The sequence below is a fragment of the Gigantopelta aegis genome, chromosome 10, assembly GCF_016097555.1.
Source record: "Gigantopelta aegis isolate Gae_Host chromosome 10, Gae_host_genome, whole genome shotgun sequence".
Lineage (NCBI taxonomy): Eukaryota > Metazoa > Mollusca > Gastropoda > Neomphalida > Peltospiridae > Gigantopelta > Gigantopelta aegis.
The window spans coordinates 28,986,698-29,007,797 of NC_054708.1; the positions used below are offsets into that span (position 1 = coordinate 28,986,698).

Below are 21,100 nucleotides of genomic sequence, written 5' to 3' on the forward strand. Positions count from 1 at the left end.
CTGATATGGCAGCAAGAGATTATTATACACTTTTCAGGCAAGGCAGTACATACCATAGCCTCACGGACCAGTGTTTGGGATGGAAAACAACAAGAGTGCGATCGATCCTGCACTCCGTTACAACTGGGGTCAGAGATCTACCTCTGAGCCCTTCCGCCCTCGGTGGCATCGTGGTTAAACCATTGGACTACAGGTTGGTAGGTACAGGGTTCACATCCCGGTACCTACTCCAACCCAGAGCGAGTTCTTAAGGGCTCAATGGGTAAGTGTAATGCCACTACACCCTCTTCTTTCAGTAACCACTAACCAACTAACCCACTGTCCTGAACAGACAGCCCAGATAGCTGAAGTGTGTGCCCAGGACATCGTGCTTGAACCGTAATTGGATAAAAGCACGAAAATAAGTTGAAATGAAACATCCCACCCCTTTATAGTTTAAAATGTGCTGGGATATCATTGTCATTAAATATAAACATTCCTTTTTTTTAATATACTAATGGATTTGTTCTTCACTATCCTAAATGAGGACAAATGATAAGACTAGAACAAAATAAGCAGCAAATATGTGGTAAATGACTTTTCCCATCAAAGTGTTTGACACCTACACCCGATGTATAAAATTTAAATATACTTTTAAATTATATCTTCAACATGACACTTTATGGCTCCCTACACCCATCCCTCTGAAAGTTGGAATGGATTTCAGTTTCAGTAACATTCCTAAATTTATGCAGGTGCATCCGTGCCATACACCCCATATATGAAACAAATCACGACCCCCCCCCCCCCCCCATTCTATTTTTAACAAGGTTCACACATCTTTTTATTAACACCTCAAAAGTCCATAACATTCTAAGCCTGGAAAATAAAATTTGAAAATTCCATGACAGATATGAAACCTGTTAATTTTCATATGAAACACTGACCTTTTTAAAACACTGAAAATCCATATACGATTTTCTACTGTTTATATATCATTTAAATAAAATTTCAATCGTTACAACCATTAAACATTGGGACATTTGTAACTTCATCTGAAAAACCAGCCAAAGGTTAATGTAAAAAAAAGATATAAAAAAAAAAAAAAGACTTGGATGTTTGAAACAAAATATGTAAAGAAGATATAAACTAAAAACCAAAATCACACACACGTGTGCACACATACACACAAGCAATCCAGTGCAGGATTGAATATATGCATTTCAACATTTGAAATGAAGAATGCAGATCTGAATTGTAATATTGCACAAACTGTGACCTGTATTTTGTAGAATGTTCTGGACGTTTTCCCCGACTATTGTAAGATGTTTCCGATGAACAAAGCCCTTTTTAAAATTAGATAATAATTCAATACAATTTCTTGTTTAGAATACCAGTGTCTGCATAATGAGCTTTTTTTTGGGATCATTCTCATGTATGTAGCAACCCAAATTGGTATTTCACTTCCTGATAATTTTTGTACAAAAAAACACACCCAAAAAACCTACTTTCAAACGTTCCTGATGCCAACAATATAATAACTAATTTATTATTATTATTATTATTATATATTATGAAATAAAACAAAGTTTGAGCTTTTTTATACTAGTATTTTCTGTATATTTCAAAACACAAATTAGAGGCAGTTACCCTGTTACAATGTATGCATGGTAAAATATTTTTGGCTTTTACACAAAAAAAAGATATTGTCAAATGACACATTTCTTGCAAGTTCTTGCTTAAATTAACAATTTTGGCAAACCAATATATACCAGGGATCAAAAGAAATGTAAATATTTAAATATATCTTCTTCTATTTTTGTAAAATTAACTCGGTAAATAAACTCAAAATGGGTCGAAACTATTCTCAAGACATTGATGATTTTAATAGACACCAAAGCTAATGGAATTTAAACTAAACTGGAAATAATTTTTAAAAAACTGAATTAATATTTGTGTTTCTTTTATTGTTCAGTATATTTCTGGTGAATGTTTCTGTTTTGTTTAACGACACCACTAGAGCACACTGATTTTTTAATCATCGGCTATTGGATGTCAAACATTTGTTAAGTTTGACATATAGTCTAAGAAAGGAAACTCACTACATTTTTCTATAATCTATTTGTAGCACGGGATCTTTAACATTGGTGAATGGTTGTCCTGTTTGTAGTAGCTCCAAATGCATTTTATGCAAAACAAAGGTTCTTACCTTGCAAACTAGAGTCCGTGACATTAAACAATAAAAATATAATTGAGATAGAAGCTTTGGCAAGCTCAGACTTTTGAATTTCAAGCGAGTAATTCATGATGGTCAAACCTATCATTGGGTTGATGCAAGCCAAAAAATGTAATTAACAATATACTGAGAAAACATAAGCTGTGTTAGTAAACATTTTTTAATATTAGAAGTCTAAACGTGGTAAACAGAGGCCAGCCAATAGTAGATAATACTTTTTTTCTGTCACAGGAATTTGGTACCAAATATAAAGAAGACAAAATTAAGATACCTTAACATCTAGGTAATCAATTTATTACTTTGCAAAAAAATAGAAGGAAATATGTGTCTTATATTATGTGGAATTGCATATTATGTCTTATACTAATACTATATCCCGGAAATGTTGCTGGTTTGTTGAACCTTTTCAAAGCTTAGGTATTTAATAAGTGTGGATACATTTGGCACCAAACACCTATCATCATTCTTAATACTACATCAGTACAAGTACCACGTTTGTAGAATTAAAAAAAAAACAAGAAGAAATCTCAAGCAGTCAAAAACATCCACTTTTAGAAACCTCGTTTCCAATTGCACACAGTTTTTGGTTTAATAAATATGCACAGACATTCACAGCATTGACTAGACACTACGTTAACAGCACTTTCACGTTTGGCACATCTCTTGCAATTGAATTGTTTGCACTGCAGATATTTCAGGTGACGGAGATGATATTCGATGTTCGACTTGGCCATTCCGCTGATGGCCATATTCAAATTTAATTCTCAATTCTCCTATACGAGATTTGGGTAAAATGTCAGGTATCCACTCGATGATGAATGGGTGTGGCTCTTTTTGTTCAGACGACACAGGACCTGGAAGAAGAGAATGAATGAATGAATGAATGAATAGGGAACATCTGATCAGTATTATTTCTTAATTCACTCATTTTCATAAATCAAGGCTAATATTCGTTCCTCGTATTCAGCTTTGATACATGTAGTCAAGATTACTGATATCCACTACTAGCGCCCTCTGTTGGAAGAAAATTTGTAACACCGATTATGTCCCTTACACAATGACATCGCTGACCAATCACAGCATCGGTAACATGTGACAATCTTGAAAGCAATATAAAAAATTAACCGCCGAATCCTTTTTTTTAACATATCGTGACAAACATGACACGTTTCCACGGGTGCTGATGCTGCCATCTTTGTTTACAATAACAAGGGAATCTATAAGGAGCGTTGCGATTCGTTGCAATCAGATCTCATCGCATCCAATGAAATTTAAGCATTTTGTGGCACGATTTCTTGACGACATGTATCAAGGCTGAATACAAGGAACGAATATTAGCCTTGATTTATGAAGATGTAATTCACTATGCAAGTTTTCGAGATCAAATGTTAAAGTTTGTTTTGTTTAATGACACCACTAGAGCACACTGATAAATTAATCATCGACTATTGGATGTCAAACATTTGGTAATTCCGACATGTAGTCATCAGATGAAAAAAAAACCGCTACATTTTTATATGCACTTTCCCACATACAGAAAAGCACATACCACAGCCGTTGACCAGTTGTGATGCACTGGTTGGAACGAGAAAAAACTAACCAGTTGAATGGATCCACCAAGGTGGTTCGATAGGTGATTCGATCATGCAATACAAGCACATATGGCTAGCACTCAACCGACGGAACTAAATCCCACCCCCGTTTTGAAGATCACTACTATATTCTACAATGTTAAATAGCATTTGCTAATTTTAAATTAGTAACTATCACTAATGATAATTTTGAACACAAAGTGTTCCCTGATTAATGGATGTTTATCAATATCCCAGTACCAAAAATATATCGGCTTTTACAAGGATTGAATAAAAAGAAATTAAAATGTCAAACATGATCTTTTGGGTAAAAAATTACCCTCATTCACTGAAATCCTATATTACTGGCCACTTCGACTTTAGAGCAGCACATTTAACCAATGCTAATAAATAACATTGCAAGTACAGATAATTTTACCAATCAAAACACTACTGTTCAAAATATCAAGTTCACTCAGGACGGAACATAGATTAGTGGTAAAGTGCTCACATGATGTGCTCTTAAAGGGACGGTCCTGAGTTTGCAGCCATTGTAAGATGTTTGCGATAACAGAGCCTTGTTGGCGACTACTATTTCATACTAAATACTGAGTTTGCAGCCATTGTAAGATGTTTGCGATAACAGAGCCTTGATGGCGACTACCATTTCATACTAAATACTGAGTTTACAGCCATTGTAAGATGTTTGCGATAACAGAGCCTTGTTGGCGACTACTATTTCATACTAAATACTGAGTTTGCAGCCATTGTAAGATGTTTGCGATAACCAAGCCTTGTTGGCGACTACTATTTCATACTAAATACTGAGTTTGCAGCCATTGTAAGATGTTTGCGATAACAGAGCCTTGATGGTGACTACCATTGTCACTACTATTTCATACTAAATACTGAGTTTGCAGCCATTGTAAGATGTTTGCGATAACAGAGCCTTGTTGGCGACTACTATTTCATACTAAATACTGAGTTTGCAGCCATTGTAAGATGTTTGCGATAACAGAGCCTTGATGGTGACTACTATTTCATACTAAATACTGAGTTTGCAGCCATTGTAAGATGTTTGCGATAACAGAGCCTTGTTGGCGACTACTATTTCATACTAAATACTGAGTTTGCAGCCATTGTAAGATGTTTGCGATAACAGAGCCTTGTTGGCGACTACTATTTCATACTAAATACTGAGTTTGCAGCCATTGTAAGATGTTTGCGACAACAGAGCCTTGATGGTGACTACTATTTCATACTAAATACTGAGTTTACAGCCATTGTAAGATGTTTGCGATAACAGAGCCTTGATGGTGACTACTATTTCATACTAAATACTGAGTTTGCAGCCATTGTAAGATGTTTGCGATAACAGAGCCTTGATGGTGACTACTATTTCAAATACTGAGTTTGCAGCCATTGTAAGATGTTTGCGATAACAGAGCCTTGTTGGTGACTACTATTTCGTACTAAATACTGAGTTTGCAGCCATTGTAAGATGTTTGCGATAACAGAGCCTTGATGGTGACTACTATTTCATACTAAATACTGAGTTTGCAGCCATTGTAAGATGTTTGCGATAACAGAGCCTTGTTGGCGACTACTATTTCATACTAAATACTGAGTTTGCAGCCATTGTAAGATGTTTGCGATAACAGAGCCTTGTTGGTGACTACTATTTCATACTAAATACTGAGTTTGCAGCCATTGTAAGATGTTTGCGACAACAGAGCCTTGATGGTGACTACTATTTCATACTAAATACTGAGTTTGCAGCCATTGTAAGATGTTTGCGATAACAGAGCCTTGTTGGCGACTACTATTTCATACTAAATACTGAGTTTGCAGCCATTGTAAGATGTTTGCGATAACAGAGCCTTGATGGTGACTACTATTTCATACTAAATACTGAGTTTGCAGCCATTGTAAGATGTTTGCGATAACAGAGCCTTGTTGGCGACTTGTAAGATTTGTTTGCGATAACAGAGCCTTGATGGTGACTACTATTTCATACTAAATACTGAGTTTGCAGCCATTGTAAGATGTTTGCGATAACAGAGCCTTGTTGGTGACTACTATTTCGTACTAAATACTGAGTTTGCAGCCATTGTAAGATGTTTGCGATAACAGAGCCTTGTTGGTGACTACTATTTCATACTAAATACTGAGTTTGCAGCCATTGTAAGATGTTTGCGATAACAGAGCCTTGTTGGTGACTACTATTTCATACTAAATACTGAGTTTGCAGCCATTGTAAGATGTTTGCGACAACAGAGCCTTGATGGTGACTACTATTTCATACTAAATACTGAGTTTGCAGCCATTGTAAGATGTTTGCGATAACAGAGCCTTGATGGTGACTACTATTTCATACTAAATACTGAGTTTGCAGCCATTGTAAGATGTTTGCGATAACAGAGCCTTGTTGGCGACTACTATTTCATACTAAATACTGAGTTTACAGCCATTGTAAGATGTTTGCGATAACAGAGCCTTGTTGGCGACTACTATTTCATACTAAATACTGAGTTTACAGCCATTGTAAGATGTTTGCGATAACAGAGCCTTGTTGGTGACTACCATTTCATACTAAATACTGAGTTTGCAGCCATTGTAAGATGTTTGCGATAACAGAGCCTTGTTGGCGACTACTATTTCATACTAAATACTGAGTTTGCAGCCATTGTAAGATGTTTGCGATAACAGAGCCTTGTTGGTGACTACCATTTCATACTAAATACTGAGTTTGCAGCCATTGTAAGATGTTTGCGATAACAGAGCCTTGTTGGCGACTGGTGTTTGCGATAACTACTATACTAAATACTTTTGCAGCCATTGTACTAACAGAGCCTTGTTGGCGACTGAGTTTACAGCCATTGTAAGATGTTTGCGACAACAGAGCCTTGTTGGTGACTACCATTTCATACTAAATACTGAGTTTGCAGCCATTGTAAGATGTTTGCGATAACAGAGTCTTGTTGGCCACTACTATTTCATACTAAATACTGAGTTTGCAGCCATTGTAAGATGTTTGCGATAACAGAGCCTTGATGGTGACTACTATTTCATACTAAATACTGAGTTTACAGCCATTGTAAGATGTTTGCAATAACAGAGCCTTGTTGGCGACTACTAATTTCATACTAAATACATTTTCTTGTTTAGAATACCAGTGTTTGTATATCGAATGCGGTTGCAGTCGTATACTAATGTTTGTAGCACTCAGTTTTTACTTTACTTTGTACAAAAATTTTGAGAGGTAAAATCCGGTCTGGGCTACCTCAAACATTAGGTCAACAACAAACACCTTGTAAATACAGACACTGGTATTTTAAATAAGAAAATGTACTTAATTTGTATGTTATGTCATCGAAAAGGCTCTATTGGTCGGAAACTGTTTACAATGGTTGTAAACTCAGGACTGTCCCTTGAATCTAAGATCAATCCATGTTGGTGGACCCATTGAACTGTTTCTCGTCCCAGCCGGTGCTCCACAACTGGCGTTAACAAAGGCCATGTAAGTAATACCCTGTCTGTGGGATGATATATATAAAAGATACCTTGCTGCTAATCAAAAAGAGCAGCCCATGGAAATGGCAGCAGTGTCTTTCCTCTTTCATTATCTAAGTGCTCCTTAACCTTATGCTTGTTTTTTTTTAATACAAATAACCATAAATAAAAATGCGTGGAATGCATCTTTAAATTAAAAAATATACATTTCCTTCTGATTTCACTTGCATTTCCTTATGCACATTTAAATTAAACTACCTGATAGATCTATTACATTTTCTTATTTAGTATCTGTATATTACGTGTTTCTGGATGTTCTATTTGTAGAGGCCTAAAGTGGATTTTATTACATACCTATTCAATCTTACTAAAGATAAAGATTAAGACATTTTCAAACCGTGTGATAAATTTATCTTGTATCACACATATGTGAACTTGTAAATGGAGAATTCCCTTTTTATTTTTACTGGAGTTAGAGCCGTTTTGTTATTGATGTCATATATGATTTACAAATTACATCACATTGCATTTGAAACATTACACAAGATTGCTGCAGAGTATAATTCTTAACGTTAAGTATATCCATGAAAGGAGGATTGATCATAGATTTAAGAAACTGTATTTATGACGTTAAATTAAAAACCGATTTGTAAAAAGTAAAAGAAGGTATGTAATAAATACAGAACCTCACATACGCTGTTTTTGCTTCCTATTTATTGCAATTGTTTATTTTGCGCAAGAACATACCACTCAACCCCTACGTGGTCTCGTGGTATATATATTCTTGCACAAAATGAACTTAAACAGGAAGATAAAACAATGTATGTGAGGTTCTGTATATTTACCACCCAATAATTGTTAAATATATATTAGGAAATAAAATTATTTTTAAGCTCTTACAAGCATTAGGACGATTAAACATGCACTGAATCAGGGCTTCTAGAATTTTTTTTAAATTGACTAGCCATGGGATCAATGATTAATTTTTTTTACTAGCCACAATTTAAATTTCACTAGCCCTACTTTACTTTAAGTTAATACAATTTTACTAAATAATAGTAATAATCAGATATGTCACCTAAAGAGGGAGATAGAGCTTAAAAACACTAACATTGGGGTTGGGGTGGGGGCATGTATTTACAAATACTTAACTGCAATTTCACAAAAAAACAATTCACTAGCCATCGGGCATGGCAATAGTAATTATTTACTAGCCCAACATTGAATGTCACTAGCCATGGGAGTCGGGCTACCATAATCTAGAAGCCCTGACTGAATTATTAAAGAAACCATTACTCACCAACTTTAAGGAATGTTTTTAATTCAAAAGGACGAATTGGTGTTGGGTTCTTTCCCTTGAAGGAATCATCTACGTTTTCCACTTCTACTTTTGGCACTTCGTACAAGTCGTAAGTTCCATCATGATTTTCCACAAAATTACGTGTAATTTCCAATGGCATCTGTACAAAGTGGTGAAAAACTGACAAATATTACAAGATTTAACATATAATACATTTCAATGTCACTAAAAGTAATTCAAATGTTTCATTTCCTCATTTGAAAAGTAATTAAATAGCATGTGTCAAGACTTAATTATGTACTAAATAAAGCTATACTGGCCCGCTTCTGAATAAAGAGTAAATGTAATCTGAATATAACTGGAAATTGACCTATCAGTGCATCATTTCATTTCAACTTATTTTCGTGCTTATATCCAATTAAGGTTCAAGCGCGTTGTCCTAGGCACACACACCTCGGCTATCTGGGCTCTGTTCAGGACAGTGGGTTAGTGGTTAGTGGGTTAGTGGATGTGAGAGAAAAGAGAGTGTAGTGGTCAAAATTTTGCAAATCCCCATAAGAGTCAAACTGGATTTGTAACCAGCCTCAGTGGTGTCATGATTAAGCCATCGGACATAAGGCTGGTAGGTACTGGGTTCGCAGCTCGGTACCCGCTCCCATCCAGAGTGAGTTTTAATGACTCGATGGGTAGGTGTAAGGCCACTACACCCTCTACTCTCTCACTAACCACTAACCACTAACAACTAAACCACTGTTCTCAAAAGACAGCCCAGATAGCTGAAGTGTGTGCCCAGGACAGCGTGCTTGAACCTTAATTGGATATAAGCAGGAAAATAAGTTGAAATAAAATAAAATGAAAAAGGATTTGTAACTCTACATGATAAAGTTATACACAACATTTCAGCTCAATATCTTGAGGCATTGTGAGAAAAAAATCATCTGGAAAACTATATGTGGGAGAAACAGATGGACAGACAAAGACCAAACCTTCCCTTCTAGCTGGACCAGTAAATGATTAATAAATGCCTTCCATGAAAACTACAAAACACCATGCATCAGCAGACTTTGCTATCTTACAAACCTCAACAGTGTCGAATATCTGCTTGACATGCAGTATGTTGGTCATGTGCCACGTGTATTTTGTGAAGGTTCCTAGAGGGAGGGCATCCTTGCGAACAAAGCCTGTCGTGTAGTTAGGCAGACGTTTCTTTCGGCTCCCAGATGAGATTCGTTGTTGTAAACAATCAAAAAATACTTGCGGGGCATGGAACACCAGGGGATCGGGGTTGCCTGAAATGTTTTAACAAAGAAAGTTAAAAATGTGATATTGAACCAAAGCCATTTATATAACATGTCAGCAATAATACACAGTGTGCAATTTTCAGGAGAGTCCGGGAGCCTGTGGCTCGCAAGAATCATATAAGACTCTCTAGCTTGGCTAGCATACGAGTCAGCATGGCTCATAAAAATTATTTGTACAAATTACATTCTTCGAAATGACACAGTCAACATATATCTCAAAATCCTGGGAAACCAGTCTTGAATAGTGATCTTTTCCATGGTTTCATGCAAAACATTTAGTGTATCTTCTGTTCTACTAGAGACGCATGGCAGGGTTCGCTGGGTTAGTGGCGGGTTCTAAATATTTGCAAACAGGGAGTCCTTATGACACTTCAATTTTTTTAACCAAAATTACACACTGGTACACATAACATTAAGACAGTAACCAACTATTCTCTATATATGCTGTTATATTTTAATTCCATAATATTCTAAAATACACCTCAGATGTCCTCAAAAAAATTACACACTATCTCAAACCATTCCCTCATTTGATGCCGTCTTATTTCCAAGAGGTCATTTTTTTTCTTTTGAGCTGTTATGTTAAAATAACACCAGCAGGCCATATTTTACTTCTTGTTTCGAGCCCTGTAATACAGAACAGATCGATTTACCATCAAACTGATAGTGCATAGTCTGGTTAATTCTCTCTGTAACACTCGCCAGCCATTCGTGAAATGTGATGCCAGTTGCTCCTTCGTCCAATGCAAGGTGAACTACAACCAAAATGTACATGACATTATAATAAAACAATAACATACAAAAAACCCACAGGATGAATGATAATGAATGAATTAAATGTTTTATTTAACTACGTAGTCAACACATTTTATTTACAGTTATATGGCATCAGACCACACAGATATTGAGAGAGGAAACCCGCTGTCACCACTTCATGGGCTATTCTTTTCGATTAACAGCAAGGGATTTTTTATATGCACCATCCAGGAAAGTACATACCACGACCTTTGTTACACCAGTTGTGGAGCACTGGCTGAACGAGAAATAGCGCAATGGCTGAATGAGAAATAGCGCAATGGGCCCACCGACGCGAATCGATGAGAGATCGATCATGCATCAGACAAGCGCTGTACCACTGAGCTACGTCCCAACCCTGGATGAATGATAAATTACCTGGGTTTAATTCAGAAAATATATTTCATAATTTATTTCATTGCAAAAGTAACAGAATACATGTAAAAAAACCCAGATGCTATTTGAAAACTGGTTAGCAACTACTATTTAACGTTTTAGAAAGATGTAGTGATTTCTGAAATTAGCACAGCAAATCTAGATGTGATACTAAACATAAAGTTCCCTGGTACCAAATACATACCAAATTAAATGTAGAGGTTTAAAAATGTTAATTTCAAAATGACATCATGTATTGTTGCAAATCAGATTTCTTATTTTCAGTACAGCAGAGCCAAAAATATAAGAATTTTAATATACATGTACTGTAAAAACTGTCTAAACCAGACCATGCTGGGGACTTAATAGTCATCGGATTTAGACAGAATTTGCTCTTTAGATGGTCACATTTAAAAAAATTTAAAATTTGAGACCATAAAACGTGGCCGGTTTTGACAGGATTCCTGTTTGTTTGGGGTCTGGTTTAGACAGGTTTCACGGTTTATATCACTTTGTAGCACACCAAGTTTATGAAGTGACATACAAATTATGAATAAAGGATTACACTGATATTGCAACAATTAACATGTAGGTGACAGATTTAGATCCCACTGAAAAGAGTGTTGGTATCAGAATTAATTTGACTGTTAAGTTATGCAAAGTTGAAATGGGTCAACTCACATAATTAATGTGTAAAACAGAGTTGATACCTGCATTTAGAACAGAATGTCATATCATTAATTTTTTGTAATAGCACGACACCACAGGCTATTCTCTTCAAAAAAGGCTTCTAGATTATGGTAGCCCAACTCCCATGACTAGTGATATTCAATGTTGGGCTAGTAAATAACTACTATTGCCATGCCTAATGGCTAGTGAAAAAACAGTTGTCAAATGCTGCATTTAAGTCTATTTTGTAAATATGAATATCCTACCCCAACCCCCCAGTATTAGTGGTTTTAGGCTCTATATCCCTCTTTAGGTGACATAGCCAATTATTACTATTAGTAAAATTGTATAAACTTAAAGTAAAGTAGGGCTAGTGAATTTTTAATCATGGCTAGTCAATTTTGAAGCCCTGTCTGAGGTTGAAAGTAAAAAACCCATTCTCGTTTAATTGCTACATTGTCTAATGTTTGTATGATTGCTTAGATGTAAACAAAAATATTGGTGAAATACTATATTATTGGTCTATATTTATCACATTGAGTGTTGTGATCGCAGCTCAATTAAAAATATTGTTTTGAAGCTAACCGATTCAACAATGAAAGTAATATACAGAGGTAGGGTACCAAACTATTTAACACATACATGTAAATAGTTTACAAGAGCTGTACCGATCATAGATAATATCACTGGCCTGTAATTTACCACACAGTGTCATTTCAAGGCAGCTCATTCAGAAATGTTGTTTTAAAGATAGCTGATGCAAAAATTAGAGTGAAAACTGAATTTAAAAAATTAAAAAAATTATTTACTAAGTAAACTTATAAAGTGGCATACTAATCAAAAATAACGTGACTGGCCTATAATTTACCAAAGGGAAGTTTGGGTATGCTGGCTGGTTTTTTGGGAGTATTAACACCTGTTTGCTTGCCCGGACTAGATTTCTTTTGTGCAGGTGGTCCCTCTTGCAAGGTTAACAGAGCACTGCTTGCTTGAGCTGTAAAAAGACGAAAAACAATTATTTCCTTAAAATAATTGTATTTTAATGAATAGTAAACAAGGAAATTAGGTGTGTGATTGAACATTGCATAGATGTGTAAATTTTTAAAAGACAGCAAATCATCATGATGACATCAATGATTTATGAAAACAAGAGTTGGCACGATTTAGATCAGTCGGTTGAGCGCTTTCCTGAGGTGCTTGCATCGCAGGATCAAACCACTATAGTGGATCCCTTCAACCAGTACACCACAACTGGTCAAAGGCTGTGGTATGTGCTTTCCTATCTGTGGGAAAGTGCATATAAAAGATCCCTTGCTGCATTAGGAAAAATGTAGCAGGTTTCCTCTGTTGACTATAAGTCAGAATTAGCAAATGTTTGACATCCAATAGCCGATAATTAATTAATCAATGTGCTCTATAACGCAATTTGGGACATTGACGATATGCACCCCAAGGTCGTTTTGGTGTGGATGGCATCGGCTGTTGTCATTTGTTTTGTGTCGCAGAAAAATTGTTGGTACGGCATCTTTTTTTAAAAGCCATAACACATGGTATTCCCATATCTCACTTAAGCCGACAAGCCAGTTCAGACGAATCAAAACTAAAGTGCATGCAGTCAACGGTCTCCGGCATTTTCTTCCTGTCTAGTATTTTCACGTTGTTTTAATCAAATTCACACACAGATTTCTCACAGCAACATTACTAGGAAATGTGTGAAGACTAAATTTATCGGCTTTTGTATTGCTACAGCCGCCAACAACACGCCGTTTAACCATAATAAACACAAAAGAAGCAATGAACAATGTCGCTGACTATCGAAAGGAATTCCCTTCGTGACGTCACGGATCAAATCTTACGGAAATTCCCGAAACGAATTCAGCTGGTTCTGTTTTTCAGGGGAATATTTTTAAATGGAAAATATACCGGTATATAATTTGTTTACATTTTTTTCTAATCATATTAAATAATATCTTGATTGATATAGCTCAATACATCATACATCTGGAACAGCACTTTAAGATATGGCCTGGACACGGATTTCCGTTAATGTGCAGTAATGCCTAGAAAGTAGGTTGCTGTGACCTACTTATACTATGCTACATTTGTAATTTAAGTAAAAAAATATAAACCGTATGGTTTTTTAGAACCCAAGTCAAGAAATTTCAAACTAATTTCTGTTTTTAATTATTCTAGAAAATGCTGAAAACATTTCATTCTTGAACCCTATTGGGCCACAAATTGCATGCAGTTTGAATAAATAAAAAACATGTTTTAATGAGTTTTAACCACACTTTAAGTTTAAGTGACTGAAACAGATTGTGAAAATCCAATAAATACCAATCAAAGCATCGTCTTTCTTCCGTTTCTTGGGCGATATTTCCCCAAGAAGCTCGTCCTCTGTGACTATGACCTCGAGTGTGTTATTATCTGTGGTGACCTCTCCATCAGCTGTCTGGTAGATTGTCACCACCTGTCGCTCAACTGCAGAATCAATACTTGTGTGTGGTGGGATAATAACTAAAAATAGTAAGTACAGGTGTGTTTAATGTCACCAGTCTGTACAGGAAAAAACAACAGAATTAGCTTGCTATTAAAAATAAATCTGTGGTGTGTAAGAGAGAGAAAGTGTGTGTTTGACAGAGAGAGATATGTATATATAGAGATAGATAGATAACGAGAGAGAGAGTAGTGGGGGGGGGGGGGAGGGAGAGAGAGAGAGAGAGAGAGAGAGAGAGAGAGAGAGAGAGAGAGAGAGAGAGAGAGAGAGAGAGAGAGAGAGAGAGAGAGAGACAGACAGAGAGCGAGTGTGTATGTGTATTTGTGTGGAGGTTGGCTGTCAAAATATATCAATTAAATAAAATTGCACATGTTTTTATACTTGTATATATATATATATATATATATAGATATTAAAATAACAAGACCCTCAACTTGTAACTTTCACACTGTCTACATTTTACAGATTACCTTAATTACAGATTCATTATACTGTTTATAGGAATGTAATTAACACGGCCACCTACTTTCAAGAAGCAGTGATTTATTAACAACCCACCAGCACTGTCCAAATTAATGTAGTACATGAATTCCTCGGCAAGTTTTTCATCACTGGCGAATGCGCACACACATGCATAGAAATGAACACATCTTTTTAATGTGTCTTCTTTAAGCACACCTTGTTTAGAGTGCTGAAAATAGTCGAAAAGAAAGAAAATTACAAACAAGGTGACTTCAAAACATTCAGTAGTTACAGTTAAAACCAGATCAGATGTGCTTTTAAAATCTCAATTCAAAATAAAAAGCAGAACTAGCATTCTAATTTTTAATGAAGTATAAATTACTTGTTTAAATTAAAACAAAATAAATTTTCAGTCTGATGTTTACCTAAATCTTCAATGTATACATGTTCTATACTCAGGTCAGTTTCACTATCCAATATAAACTACATGTATGTATGTATTCTTTCATAAAGTTTTTAATAATGAAATGCCTAGTCAATCGAAGTCAAGAAGTTGAAATACCTGTAATACACAAAATAGATTGCCAGTGCCATAACTATTAACATTCAAGAACATAAGGTGATCTGTTGCGTGTAAATAATATTAAATATGTCATATGTACCTTGAATTTGTGAGTGTGTCAATACAGTTTTGCATGTATTTTTTAAACTAAGATTTCATATGATTTGCCTCCCCCCCCCCCCCCCCCCCCCTAAAAAAAGAAGAAGAGAAAACCCCACACTCCATACTCCTAAATCTGTGCTAGGCAGTACATACAGGTACAGGTACAGACCATGCCGCAAAAAAAAACACACGAAGGAAGCGATTATGGAAGAGCGGATCGAGGATTTTGACAGTGGAGGGGGGAGGGGGGAAATTATCATTAATGCATACTTGCATATCCATGTATCTCAGTGAGCTGTGTATGTGACTGTCTGCAGGTGCAAGTGTGTGTCTGTGTGTGTGTGTGTGCACGCGCATGAGTGGGTGAGGGCATTTCCAGGTGGAAAAAAGAAAAAAAATTAACAATGCATTTATTTTACTTGGCAGCTAAAGGGGATGGTTTAAACCCCCTAAACTTGGATCCGCAATTGTTATGATTTAAGATATTGCTATATTGTCCAGTTATATATTGTTCTTTTATATAGTACTATTTTTTTCTTAATTCCTGTACTAACGAGAGCTAAAAATTACTCTCCTTGAATTCTAGGCAAAGAAGAGTAATGGGGAGCTAGAAATAGCTCCCGTTAAATGGTGAGGTCTGTCTGTATATATATCAGGGTTCTATCTTAACTGTCGCCCCTGGCAACTGAAAATATTGACGGGCAAAAAAAGTATACTTTTACACGACTTTTGGTAAATTCCGACATTTTTATTTTTCAGAATAGTCTGTATTAAATATAATAACTTAATATCAAAGAAAGAAATGTTTTATTTAACGACGCACTCAACACATTTTATTTACGGTTATATGGCGTCAGACATATGGTTAAGGACCACACAGATTTTTGAGAGGAAACCCGCTGTTGCCACTACATGGGCTACTCTTCCGATTAGCAGCAAGGGATCTTTCACTCAAACATGCTACAAATATTCTAGCTTGCAATCTGTTCCTATTCCTCTTTATGGTTGGTTTGCACACTTAGTAATGATTCATTAAAAGTAGTGTTTTGCTTTTAAATGGCACCACTAGAGCAGATTAATTCTTTTTTTCATCAGCTCTTAGAATTCCAAAACATGTGATAATTCTGAAGCAACAATTTTCAGAGAAAACCAGCAAAATGTTTCTATCAATTAGCAACAAAGGATATTTTATAATATATGCATAATTAATTACTATTCTTATCATTTTAATATTTGTAAAATTTTATATTCATTGTCATTATTTGCTTTGATGTAAATATTGGCAATAATTTCAAAACCAATACTCTGTAAATTGTAAAATAAGTTATTTGGACAAATAACATTAATTATTGTTATTACCCACTTTCACACAGACCAATCTTCTTACCTTAAAAGCCTTACAGCTACACTGGAATCTATAATCTGGATTAGACTTGTTTCTAGTCGACTCAAAAAAGGAAAAATGGAGAAAGCCCAGTGGCTGCTTTTGATACGGCTTGCACTTAACAACCATAATGTTTTTCGTCACCCTCTGCACCAGAGGTCCTGTCGTTTCTGTGGCCAACAACCATATTGCCTGCTTTGTTTCATTGGAAACTTGCAGCGAGTTCAAAACTGAATTCTTCAGCGTCAGAGGCTGAGCCTCGGCGTTGCAGTCTATTGCCGATTTTATGTGGGCACACGGCGTTTCCGTGAATCCCAGCTGATTGGTGTGACGACTGCAAGTGTCCACATAGCATCGTGCCGCCTGCGCCAACACCGATGGATCCACCACCGTGGCCGGATTTCCATCCATGTCCTGAACAAGAGGCAACTGGACGAAGCCCCGGTAGTCCGGCCCACGGTCGCGCAGTCGGACAGAAAACACCTGCACGGTGGAGCCGGTGATTATTTTCACAGCGTCCGCACTGTGACCGCGCTTTCGTTCACGCTCCTTGAAGACCACGTCACAGTTCTTGTTCTTGCAGCTGATGCCTCTCGTGCCATTATAGGTGCCACACTTGGGGCATTTCCTCACACCACGGAGGGTGGGCTTGCCAAGATCTTCAAACAGAGCTTTGAGTTTCTCTGAAGTAGACATCTCTCAGTCTGAAATTAGAAAAAAACCCAATAGAAAGTAAGAAAAATATATACAACTGTACATATCAACAGTGTTTCTCTAAACATTAGTCATAATTAAAAACAAAATTATGTGTAGATTATTATTATTATTGTTATATATAATTAGTAATAAGGCCTAAAGGGACAATATTCTGGAACTAATTGAACTACAGTACCTTCTATATATTTAATAAAGATTTTATTATTATTATTATTATTACAGTCTTAGATATATTCTATAATGAATGTAAATTTTCTTTATTTTCTTTTTAAAATACTTTGAAATGATGTGACTGGAATATCAAAGGCTGTGGTATGTGCTATTCCATCTATGGGATGGTGCATATAAATAATCCCTTGCTACTTATGGAAAAATGTTGAAGGTTTCCTTTCTTAGACAATATGTCAAAATTACCAAATGTTTGACATCCATTGGCTAATGATTAATAAATCAATGTGCTCTAGTGGTGTCAGATGGGACAGGACAGCATATTATAACATAGCCTTTGCTATATATACATGTATCAGTTGTGGGGCACTGGTTAGATTTGAAAAAAAATCCTGCTGGTCCACCCAGGAACACTGATCAATGCTATATATAGATAATATCCCACCCAGAGTGTATCAATGTACAATCTGACAGAAAAATTATAAGAATCATTACAACTGTGTTAAATAAAATTAAACTGGTACAGGTAGGGATAGATTAATTTTGAAAATGAGCCCAAAATTGTTTGTGGCTATTTGATAAGTATCAACTATATATATATATATATGTTAATTTTGCATGAATTTGGTAAAGGAATTTATTTCAACTTTTTTCTGGTCATCAAAGAACTGAGGCAGCATACAGTAACAGTGTCAAACCCAGATGGTAGACAGCAGGTTCAAGATACATGGAAACAATATATAGTGAATAGGAAGGAAATGTTTAACTTTATGTTAACATATTTTGCTCAGGGGTGGGAATTGGTGAACTGTAAAAAAGAGGAAATCTAGAGGGGTCCTGGAAATTCTTGAAATCTTAGGTTAAAATCTAAGCCATCTGACACATTTTTGAAGAAAGGATGATTAAAATGCGAGAAAATGCAATGTTCCACGAGAGGAAAACAGCGGATCTGAGAATTCCCAACCCTGTTTGCTAGAGTGGGGGTCATTTACCATTTCAAGGTTTTTGAAAATGGCACATAATTTAGACTTTAAAAAAAAAAAGCAAAAAATTTATATGATGGAATATTTCACACTGATTTGTTTGCATTTATCAAAAACATAATTCTTTCTGTCTATTTGCATGTATACTCGTACCCTGTTGAGTCGCCATCTCTATTAAGTTGTGCCATTTGGGATTTCTCTCTTTTTTAAAGTAATATGTCACATACCATTTGTGTATGTTCCACGTCTCACAGTATGTGTAGACAGTCAGTTTAAAAACCATGCAACAATCTGCTGACTACTAAATCAATAAAAAATAATTGTAAAAACAGTTCCTTTTCTATTGATTGCTTCAAGACATAAATTCAGCCATGCAAATTTCAGCAAATATTATGTTTTGTGCCTCTATACTTGAACATAGTAAATAACGCGACTCAATAATTATCAATGTTTTTTCGTTCATTGAGCTCAGCCGATTGTAAGCATGTATGCACTTTTGATTGCATCAGTTATGTAGATTGTTCTGCACTGTTGGTTCAAGTAACAATTAAAAAGTTTCAACTAATAATTATAATAAAATTACAAAGCAGTTTTAAAATATGCTAATACAAATTATTAAATTCCACAAATCATCAGGGACCCATGTTTAATCATGTTATGTCAACAAATGTTAAGACGACACTAACAAAAGTTTATTCCAAAAATAGCCGATACCTCGGACTGCAAACCCACTGTAACTACATGTCAGACTATAACACAAATTACATTCAGTGCACAAAGATGAGTATATTATTATTATAAACATAATAAATTTGGGTGGGTAGTAAAACGTCAGACATTTTTCATTGGTGAGAAGCAAAATATTACATTTTACTTCACTACAGATTTTCTCTAAACTTAGTCAGGTAACTCTTACATTACAATTACGCCATGCACTGATCACAATGTGCGTTGCATCTTCATATGTTCCTATGCTATCGAAAACCTGTAGGCCCCTACTTTATAATTCATTCTTTTTTCCTTAATTTTTAGTTTACAATTATTACACTTCAAAATAAATCATTTTCTGGATTTCTTGAGATGTTTATTAGCTGTCCAGTGCTTTATTTTACAGCGCAACATAAAAATGTATTCCAATTTTTTAAATAGCATACCCTTAATGAGTTCAAACGAGTGTAAAATCCATACAAAAAATTATGAAAGTGACAATTCCGCCATCTTGCCAACTGCATCAAAGAAATGAAATGTCGTCTGCGACGATTGGTTGTTACTGAGCACATGATATGAACTCTACGTTTATTGGGGGTACGTTACGTTAATATAAAATGTGGATTCGGAAAAACATTTATAATGTGCGGATTAGGATTTATCTTTTACATTTTATAACTGCAAACAAGACATTGTGAACTTTATTTTGTATTTCATTGCATGTCAGCAAGAATTAAGTAGCAATTTGTTAATCATGTGGGGATTAAAACCAGACCAACCATTGATTATCTAGTTAATGACAATACTATGAATTAAAAATAAATAAATAAATAAATAAATAATAACATACATACATACATACATACATACATACATACATACATACATACATACATACATACATACATACATATATATATATATAATAATAAATTAATTATTGTATTTTTGGCATTGGTTGGCATCAGGAATATTTGAAAGTGTATGTCTTGTATCATTATCTCAAAGAAAAATTACATTTAGTCAAGATTTTACATTCTTTATGGACATTTAGGTCTATCTTAAATATTATATATAATTTAAAAAATTAGCCTTCTCATATTGACTCTTTTTGTTTTATATTTGTATTTTGTCAATTTTTATTATAATTTTTAAGACATTGGAAAATCTTAAGATGACTTAAGACAGGTGTCAACTTAAGCAGGTTTGACTGCATCTATCACTTTTACATTAAGAGAGAGTACCGGTACTTGCAGCCCAATAAGATTAAACTTACATCATCCAGATAACCTTTTGTCACGATCATGTATTCTTTTATTTTAGAGTTCCTGAACCTAGATTGGATATAGGTTGTTAAAAAATATTACTCATTCACTCTTTTGTTTTAAGGGTAGGACATAGCCCACTGGTAAAGTGCTCATCTGGGTCCATTGGGCTATATCTCATTCCAGCCAGTGCACCACGACTGGTATATCAAAGGCCTTGGTATGTGCTATCCTGTCTGTGGGATGGTGCAGATTCCTTGCTACTAATGGAAAAATGTAGCAGATTTCCTCTACAAGACTACATGTCAAAATTACCAAATGTTTGACATCCAATAGCTGATGATTAATAAATCCATGTGCTCTAGTGGTATCATTAAACAAAACAAACTTTAACTTTTTCTTAAATTTTAGCTATACCATGAATTTAAGATTAACAAGCAATGCATGTGTCCAAAATATTTTGGTATCTCCTAAATTCAAGGGCCATAACTCTGTGAAAAATTAGTAAATTGC

The 21,100-nt window shown here is 35.3% G+C and overlaps 1 protein-coding gene across 2 annotated transcripts; it reads right to left on the bottom strand.

Annotated features, from left to right (window-relative positions):
- Positions 1-796: 796 nt before the first annotated feature.
- Positions 797-19,864, bottom strand: LOC121384555 (uncharacterized protein C2orf42-like). Of its 2 annotated transcripts, none has more exons than XM_041514997.1 (9): positions 19,769-19,864; positions 16,750-17,450; positions 14,795-14,927; positions 14,077-14,256; positions 12,656-12,733; positions 10,554-10,655; positions 9,680-9,888; positions 8,600-8,759; positions 797-3,069 (listed from the first exon to the last, which is right to left on the bottom strand). In XM_041514997.1, exons 2-9 carry the CDS (start codon positions 17,440-17,442, stop codon positions 2,861-2,863), a joined length of 1,764 nt encoding a protein of 587 aa, XP_041370931.1. In that variant the 5' UTR covers positions 17,443-17,450; positions 19,769-19,864; the 3' UTR covers positions 797-2,860. The 2 variants fall into 2 exon arrangements, with proteins under 2 accessions (XP_041370931.1, XP_041370930.1); XM_041514996.1 differs by having other exon boundaries at positions 12,608-12,733.
- Positions 19,865-21,100: the final 1,236 nt, after the last annotated feature.

What these genes read in the sequence shown, in the direction of transcription:
- LOC121384555 (XM_041514996.1), bottom strand. Translation starts at nt 17,442, where the DNA reads ATGTCTACTTCAGAGAAACTCAAAGCTCTGTTTGAAGATCTTGGCAAG. An exon ending in GAAAGACGATGCTTTGATTG is followed by an intron (nt 12,734 to 14,076) that starts GTATTTATTGGA and finishes GTCTTTTTACAG; the next exon opens with CTCAAGCAAGCAGTGCTCTG. An exon ending in AAAAACATTCCTTAAAGTTG is followed by an intron (nt 3,070 to 8,599) that starts GTGAGTAATGGT and finishes CTCTTCTTCCAG; the next exon opens with GTCCTGTGTCGTCTGAACAA.